Genomic DNA, 8,801 nt, shown 5'->3' with positions numbered 1-8,801 from the left:
AAAGTACGTAATTACAGTACTGACTTGCAAAGCTCGGCCTGGTAGTCTTAGACATTGCTTGCCAATACCTACACAATTTTACTGAGATTCAGTCTGTACATACTGTTACAGACTGTAACTTCATTCACAAGACATAATTCTAGACACACTTACTATCAAAGCTAATTCAGCTGTGATGAAGGTATCTTAAAGTTACATATATATATATATACATATATTAGACAGTGTTAAAACTATGACAATGCTGATTAGAAAGTTAAACTTTGTGTATAAGACTGTTTTTCTACAAAATAAATGTTGCACATAACATTATTTTGATGACGTGACAGAAAAGATTATCTCAATTATTCTGCACGGTTTGATATTTTTTAACCAGTACCGAAAAACATTTGTTCTAAAAGATCGATATTGGTTGCATTTAGCATATTACAACGTAGAATTTGTCTTACGTGTGCATGTTGGAACAGGATTATCCCAGGTTCCGTCAGCTTGGCACGTTGCAGCAGTAGTGCCGTTAAGTTCGAATCCCGAGTTACAGGTGAAGGTGACCCCGTTTGGGTAGGAGACCGCTCCGGTAGGACTCACCGCCCCGTAAGTTGGGGCTATCAGAGTTGGGCACTGGATCGCTGCAATGGAAAGAACAAAAATTAATAATTCCTCTTAAATATCTAAATACTAATTAGATCGCAATTTCTTATGCGTGCCTTCTGCTGCTAAGTTGGTTATGGATGTCTACAAATGAATAGATCTTTCATGATGGAAACCCACCAACAGGCCCATAATGTACTAAATACAAATCCTACACACAATAGCTCTATGGTAATGGTGAAGGCGTGTAAAAATACATTTTCCCTAAAAACAAGTAAATCTTAATGACCTTTTGGCAGGCGTGTACCTGAGGTCCGATAGGACTTCGAGCTCTGTTAGCTAATTTCATTATGATATCTTTTTCTGTTTTGGAAATGTAAAAAAAATGCATTTTGTTATGCACCTGTCTATGATATTTTGATCGCTGAAAGTAAAACGCAGCTACTCTTTAATACCTACAATTCAATACAAGAAGCAACTAATCTTACGTGTACATGTTGGAACTGGGTTAGACCAGATTTCCTTAGCTTGACACGTAGTATCCGCAAAACCGTACAGTACGTATCCCGTGTTACAGGTAAAGGTGACCACAGTCAGGTAGGATGTCGCTGTGGTACTGATCGCACCGTGAGCTGGGGCTTCCAGCTTTGGACAATGTACGACTGTAATGCAATGGTTAAAAACCTGTTACAGCGATCTATTTCTAGTCGTCTGCACTAAAATGCTAAAAAAAGACGTCTTCAATAAATTTCAATCTATTATGTTTTAAATTCCGAATGCACACGCAGTTACTATCTAGTACGTTTATATTAACCGATGAATTGCTCTTTTTTATGAACAAGAATGTCGTCTTACGTGTGCATGTTGGAACAGGATTGCTCCATGTTCTGTCAGCTTGGCACCTCGCAGCAGTGGCGCCGTTCAGTACGTATCCCGTGTTACAGGTAAAGGTGACCACGTCTGGGTATGAGACAGCTCCGGTAGGACTCACCGCTCCGTTATTTGGGGCCGTCCGAGCCGGACATTGTACCGCTGCCATGAAAATTACATAAAGAAATCACCCTTTTTTAAGCGATAGCTATTAAGAAAATTACAACACTTTATTTGTGCCTTCTGCAGAGTGTAATACATAATGTTATGTTTGCATTATAAATCTTTATTTCATGACACTAACCTACAATATGCATATCGTATTCTACGTACTGAATTTCTCACGCAGTTACCTTCTAATATTCTTTTTTTTTCAATCTGGTGATTGAGTGGTAAGTGTATACTACAAATCAATGTACCTTGCTAAACCATTAACGTAATTATATAAACTTGTAATTATTAAGTCATCTCACTTGTGCATGTTGGAACTGGATTTGTCCATGTCCCGTCAGCTTGGCACATAGTGTCAACAAAGCCATTTAGTTGGTACCTTGGATTACAGGTAAACCTGACTACGGTCAGGTAGGAGATTTCTGTGGTACTGAGCGCACCGTTAGTTGGGGCCGTCAACTTTGGACATTGTCTGCCTGAAATGACAAGATACTTATAATTACAGAGATTTATTTTTGTAGTAAAGATATATCTCAGTCTACCATGTTGTAAATATAGGAAGTTCACATAGTTACCTTCATGTACTCTTTTTTTTACTATTTGGCAAAGGCTGTATACTGCAAACAATAAAACATTAGCATAACATATCAACGTGTAATTCTTCTTACGTGTGCATGTTGGAACTTGGTTACTCCATGTCCCGTCAGCTTGGCACGTCGCAGCAGCAGCGCCGTTCAGTACGTATCCCGGGTTACAGGTGAAGGTGACCCCGTTTGAGTAGTAGACCGCACCGGTAGGAGTTACCGCTCCGTTAGTCGGGGCCGTCAATGTCAGACACTGAATGCCTTCAACGACAAGAAGAAAACGAAATAATCTTTATCAAATAGATAAAACAAAAGTCCTAGTGTGTGTCACTTTCGCTGAGTAGGGAACGAGTTAAAATTTGATCTTTTTTAAGGTGCAAAACAGGCTCTTTACTGACTAAATGGACCTTGACAAGCTTAAGCAGACCTCTGGTTACCAATATGAAGTTGAAATATTCAATTGGGCAATCCATCTCATGCTTTGAACACTAAAAAGTAGGCGTGTAAAATTTACATTTTTTCTAGTTGAAGCAAACCTGACCACGTTTGGGTAGACGTTTATTCTGGGACAACTGAGAGCTCTGTCATTCGGGGCCCTCAACGATTACTACCTGGTGAATGTTTGTATACTAAAATTGGATAGGCATTGTTTTATTTAGCAGATTCCATCTTATAATAATAATGGTTTTTATTGTCCAAACAGTACCCGTGCAGTTGCAGCCTTTAACGGCTGAATTGATGCAGGGTATCACATAATAATCAATATACATAATCAATACAAATCACAACAAACAAGTAATACACATGATAACACATATGTTTGCTCGACAATTTTTTGTGGAACTGTCGCGGCTGCCATTCGGCGCCACAAGGTGACCTCAATACGACTTTCCCCAACCGAAGTTAGGTACCCATTCACACCTGGGTGGAGTGAGGAAAGTCGTGTAAAGTGCCTTTCCCAAGGGCACAACGTCGGGCGCATGTCCAGACATGTACCGGGTACGACTCGGGTTCGAACCCGGGTCTCCCGGTTCACAGTCGAATGATCTACCACTACGCCACCCGACGCCACACACTACGCCACCCGACGCCACACATCTTGGAAGTCGTCTTACGTGTGCATGTTGGAACAGGGTTACTCCATGTTCCGTCAGCTTGGCACGTCGCAGCAGCAGCGCCGTTCAGTACGTATCCCGGGTGACAGGTGAAGGTGACCTCGTTAGGGTATGAGACCGCTCCGGTAGGACTCACCGCTCCGTTAGTTGGGGCCGTCCGAGCCCGACATTGGACCACTACAACGGAAAGAACAAAAACTCGACTCTTAAAGTCCTATATACTAAGTGTATCAGGGGTTGACCATATCAGGTGTTTACCACCATAAGTAGACCTGTTTGCCAAAGTTTAAACGTTGAACAGCCTGTCTATGTGTATTATGTATTGAATGGAAAGCCCATGCAGTTACCCTTTAGCACTCTCTCTGCTTTAATAACAGAAGTACATTACCGTACCGTGTTCACATTTTAAATGATTAATAGTCTGTGAAATGTATGATTTTAATGATATGATTTAATGACTGTTTTTAATACACCGAATGACGATTAGGATTTTACTCCACCTTCTGATGCTTTCAATCACACAATTCAGCCTTAGACGCTGCCAAGTGATGGCGCTGTATTTGTACATAATTGTGATTTTAATAAACTAAACCAAAATGATAATCAATTTACTCTACCGATTAAATTCCTGTATGCTTCAAGTCACGTCAATCATCTTTGACACATTTTGTATTTGCATTTGTAATTGTATTGACATTTGTAACATGTAACAATTTTTAAGACATCTTACTTGTGCATGTTGGAACAAGACTACTCCATGTTCCGTCAGCTTGGCACGTCGCAGCACCAGCTCCTCTCAGTACGTATCCCTGGTTACAGGTGAAGGTGACCACGCTTAGGTAGACGTGTGGTGCGAAAGGTCTTAGGGCTCCATTAGTTGGGGCCTTCATTGATGTACATAGTCTGGCTGAAATGGTAGATAAGATTTTAGTACGAGTATTTATGTCTGAACTGAAGATTCACAAAACAGCGTCTTCTTAATACATGCCCAATACATGCCTATCATGTTTTGAATACAGAATTATTCCATTTGTGAATATCTACACATTACAATTATATAAACATTGTTACATTTGTAGAATATATCAACTTGCAAGAGGTCTTACGTGGGCATATTGGAACAGGATCACTCCATGTTCCGTCAGCTTGGCAGGTCGCAGTATCAGCACCGTTCAGTACGTATCCCGTGTTACAGGTGAAGGTGACACTGCTTGGGTAGTATATCGTCCCAGTAGGACTCACCGCTCCGTTAGTTGGGGCTAGCAGATTCGGACATTGGACCGCTGCAATATGTATAGAACAAACATGAATAATAAATATAATCTGTATAGAAATGAAATCACAACACTTTATGTGTATCTTCTTCTGATTTGGATTCGCATGTCTTGGGTATGACTTCCTTACCCTGACTGTCATTGCACGGAGCTCTATCTTTAAACACACGCTAAAGCCTGACATGAAGTGTAAAGGGCGTGCGTAGAGACTGCATTTCGTGCACAGAGTAATAACCAACCCTATATACCAAAATTCTCGTACATATAACGTGGGATCAATGAATTATGTATTAAAGCAAACGTAAGACCAAAATATTTAGGTCAAATACTTTTACAATTTACATGCGAAGTAATAAAAGACTTGTAAAATTTGCGCGATACCTAGTGAAGCCGTGGTTGTCTACCGCATTCCCTCTTATGTCAGGCAGACAGAATACTTCAGGTGATTGAGCCTGTCCACCCCCGTGTAGACTCTAGTTGGTATCGCCCAAAGTTGAAGGGTCACCCTCCCTGCGCATGCGCACCAGTCTAATTTTTTTGAGCAACCTGTAAACACCTACGTGTTTTGCGTTGGTATCATGGGGTCTAGGCGTGAAAAGCAACGCGATAGACATCGTTCGAGGGCGCCTTCGGGTCCTAAGGCGACCGAGGAGAGTTCCAAGCGCGACCGTGGCGGTTCCCGGCGGCGTTCCAGCGGCAGGGAGCGCGAGGAAGGCGGGACAAGCCCGGGCGGGTCGGCGCACCATGTGCGCGAAAACGACCGCCATGACAGTCGTCAGAAGTCGTCTTCTCCGGCTATGCCGGTTCTCAGCGCTGACGGAAGCCAGCAGGAAGGCGACGGCGAGCAGAAGCAGCCGCCCACGGTTCAGCAAGACGGCAACTTGCCGTCTGACGGAGACATAAGCAGTGGTGGCGGCGACGGAAGCAAGAAGACGCATGATAGCGAAACGGAGTTTTCGCCAACAAACGTCCGCATCTCTGCCTTGGAGCAGAGTTTTGCGTCCATGTCTCAGAGGCTAGAGGCGTTCCAGGAGCTGATGTTGGCTCAATTTGAGCAATCTTCACCGAGGAAACGACGCAGCGCTCGTCCAGAGACAGCAGTTCCTGAGAAGCGCCGGAAGGAAGATAGCGCTAGCGCCCGCAGCGGCAAGCAGCGCTCCCCGTCTCACGACGGGGCGGAAGGAGAGAGCGTCAGCGGTGACTCCGGCGAGCATCCGGCGGCGGCAGTTCCTGAGAAGCGCCGGAAGGAAGATAGCGCTAGCGCCCGCAGCGGCAAGCAGCGCTCCCCGTCTCACGACGGGGCGGAAGGAGAGAGCGTCAGCGGTGACTCCGGCGCTAGCGACTCGGTGTGGAAGCCGTTCGACCCGACGAACAAGGACACCATGCACTCATGGGTAGCCGACGATGTTGTCTTTTCTGAAGTAGAAAAGTACTTCAAGCATGACCAGCAGCGCCGGGGTACAGACTTAGAGGCGTGGCAGCAGAAGTTCAGCATGCCCGACAACGCTCCATCCACGATGGTTGCACCGAGTTTCAACGACAACATAGCCAGGGCTGTCGTCGACAATGACAAGAAGCAGGGTGAGCAGATCATTTCTCATGATAAGGCTCTAAAGAACATCCATTCGAACTTGGTGCATATTGGTACACCTTTGATGAATCTGTGGCAGATGATTCAGCGTTGTAATAGTGAGAACTTTGAAGAGTTGCAGCTAGAGATGAGTGACTGTGCTGGTTCAGCACTTGTGTTGCTGGGGTCGCTACATTCTCAGTTGGCGTTCACCCGACGCACGTTCATAGCAGAGTCATCCCAGAAGAAGTTTAGAGACCTTTTCAAGACAGCATCTGAAGATCCAAAGTTCCTGTTTCCGCCTGACATGGGGTCAAAGGCTAAGGACTTGTCGTCAGAAACAAAAGTGCTGGTTGGCATGCTCAGCCAGGACGACCAGGGGAAGTCTTCAGTGCAGAGGCGTGGTGCTCGTCGCGGCGGCGGCAGAGCAACTGGCGGAGGGTTCAGCTACAGCTACAGAAACTCCCGCTACATGCCACGGGCCAATTATGGCCAGTACAGTTACAGGGGTTCACAAACCCGACAGTTCTACAACCGCAACCAGTCCTTTCAGTCTAAGTCGGGGGACGGGAAGCAGAAGCAGTCCAAGTAACAGACACGGCTTCAGAGGGAGAAGCACGCCGGCGTTTGACCGAATTTCAACATGTACCCAACACTACTCAGCTACTTCACGGAGGCAGGCTAGCCCACTTCATGCAGGAGTGGAGGCAGTTGACTTCCGATCCTTGGGTTCTTCAGTGCGTCAGGGGGTACAGGTTGGAATTTGCGAGAACGCCTCCGGTGCAACGACATCTGCCATCTTGTCGAGCAAGAAGTCCAGCTCAGATAGAAGTTCTGAGCGGAGAGGTAGAGACTCTACTTGCCAAAGGGGCAATAAAGGAAGTTCAGTATCAGCACAATCAGTTTGTTTCAACTTTGTTTACAGTGCCAAAAAAGACAGGAGGTCTTCGTCCTGTTATCAACCTGAAACCATTAAACAAGTTCTTAAATGTTCAGAAATTCAAGATGGAAACTCTGGGAGTTATCAAGAACCTGGTTCGACCAGGAGATTTTATGGCAAAGTTGGATCTCAAGGACGCATACTTTACCATCCCGGTAGATGCGGACAGTCGCCGGTTCCTCACCTTTCAATGGCAGGGCCGGTTTTACCAGTTCCAGTGCCTGCCCTTCGGCGTGGCGACCGCCCCGAGGGTCTTCACGAAAGTGTTGAAAGTTCCTGTGGCTATCCTGCGAAGACGGGGGTTTCGTCTAGTGGTGTACTTGGACGACATCTTGGTGATCGGCCTCTCCAGAGAAGCATGCCGAGAAGCTCTTTGGGCAGCCATAGAGCTCCTGTCAAGGCTGGGATTCGTCCCCAACCTCGAGAAGTCTGTTCTAGAGCCATCACAACGCATAACCTTCCTCGGTTCCGGCATCGACACAACACAGATGGTTACTTTTCTCCCCGAGAGCAAAGTTCTAGAGCTACAGCAGTTAGCACAGGACGTACTGACTGCAGACAGAGGGATGTCGGCAAGAGAGTTAGCAAGCGTGATTGGCAGGCTACAAGCCACAACCACGTCCGTATGGCTGGCGCCGCTGCACTTCAGAAGTTTGCAGCGTCTGCTCATCACAGTTCTACGTGTGACAAGAGGTCACTGGGAACAGCTCGTACCACTGACAGAATCAGCAAGAGCAGACTTAAGATGGTGGACAGTTAACCTACCCAGACACAACAGTCGTCCAATCCTCTCACCCGCAGCAGACATTGTGGTGGAGACGGATGCCTCTACTGCCGGCTGGGGTGGGTACAGCAACGGCGTACATACAGGAGGCCGGTAGTCTGTCGAGGAAGGACAGGCACACATAAACATCCTGAACTGCGTGCAGCGTCACTGACAGTTCGAGCGTTCTGCAAGGAGCTAGTTAGCAAGCACGTGAAGGTCCTCACGGACAATGTGACGGTAGTCGCATATCTGAATCGTCTCGGAGGGACGAGATCTCAGAGATTGCTGGACATAGCTCTCGATCTATGGGAGTGGTGCGTGAACAGAGACTTGTACATTACAGCAGAACATGTACCAGGAAAGGAGAATGTCCGAGCGGATTACCCGGCATTTTTCTCTGGCCACGGAATGGACCCTGGATCGTTACACGTTCCTGGGCTTGCAAGCGACATTTCCACGACTCATGAAGGGGGTGGATCTGTTCGCGTCCCGAACAAACTACCAGTTACCTCAGTATGTGTCTTGGCATCCAGAGCCAGAGGCAATCGGGACAGATGCGTTCACAATGAACTGGAACAGGTGGGATCTGCCATACGCTTTTCCCCCGTTCATGCTAGTCGCACCAACTCTAAGGAAAGCGCGAGAAGACAGAGCTCACCTGCTTCTCGTAGCTCCGATCTGGGACACAGCAGTCTGGTACCCAGTCCTGCTGGAGATGCTGGTAGAAGAACCAGTGTTACTACCTCGCCACAACAGTCTCCTGACACAGCCAGAGTCAGGGATGCCTCACCCAGAGGGCACAAAAATGCAACTAGCCGCTTGGCATGTCTGCGGAGTCAGCACGACATGTATGGCATTTCGCCAGAGGTTAGCAAAATCCTCTTGGCGTCATGGAGAGCAGGAACACAGAAGCTGTATGCTTC

General features: G+C 46.5%; 1 protein-coding gene across 1 annotated transcript in view; it reads right to left on the bottom strand.

Annotated features, from left to right (window-relative positions):
• LOC109474734 (sushi, von Willebrand factor type A, EGF and pentraxin domain-containing protein 1-like) overlaps window positions 1–8,801 on the bottom strand; it is a gene marked incomplete at its 5' end in the record, with an annotated part of 46,591 nt that overhangs the window by 4,167 nt on the left and 33,623 nt on the right. Inside the window, 4 exons of the mRNA XM_019775095.1 lie at window positions 450–626; window positions 1,444–1,620; window positions 3,329–3,505; window positions 4,435–4,611. Coding sequence (XP_019630654.1) covers window positions 450–626; window positions 1,444–1,620; window positions 3,329–3,505; window positions 4,435–4,611 — 708 coding nt within the window. The remainder of the gene's footprint in view (window positions 1–449; window positions 627–1,443; window positions 1,621–3,328; window positions 3,506–4,434; window positions 4,612–8,801) is intronic.

This window comes from Branchiostoma belcheri, unplaced genomic scaffold, assembly GCF_001625305.1.
Source record: "Branchiostoma belcheri isolate BF01 breed outbred unplaced genomic scaffold, Haploidv18h27 scaffold313, whole genome shotgun sequence".
Taxonomy (NCBI): Eukaryota; Metazoa; Chordata; class Leptocardii; order Amphioxiformes; family Branchiostomatidae; genus Branchiostoma; species Branchiostoma belcheri.
This window is presented reverse-complemented; position numbering and strand designations above follow the sequence as displayed.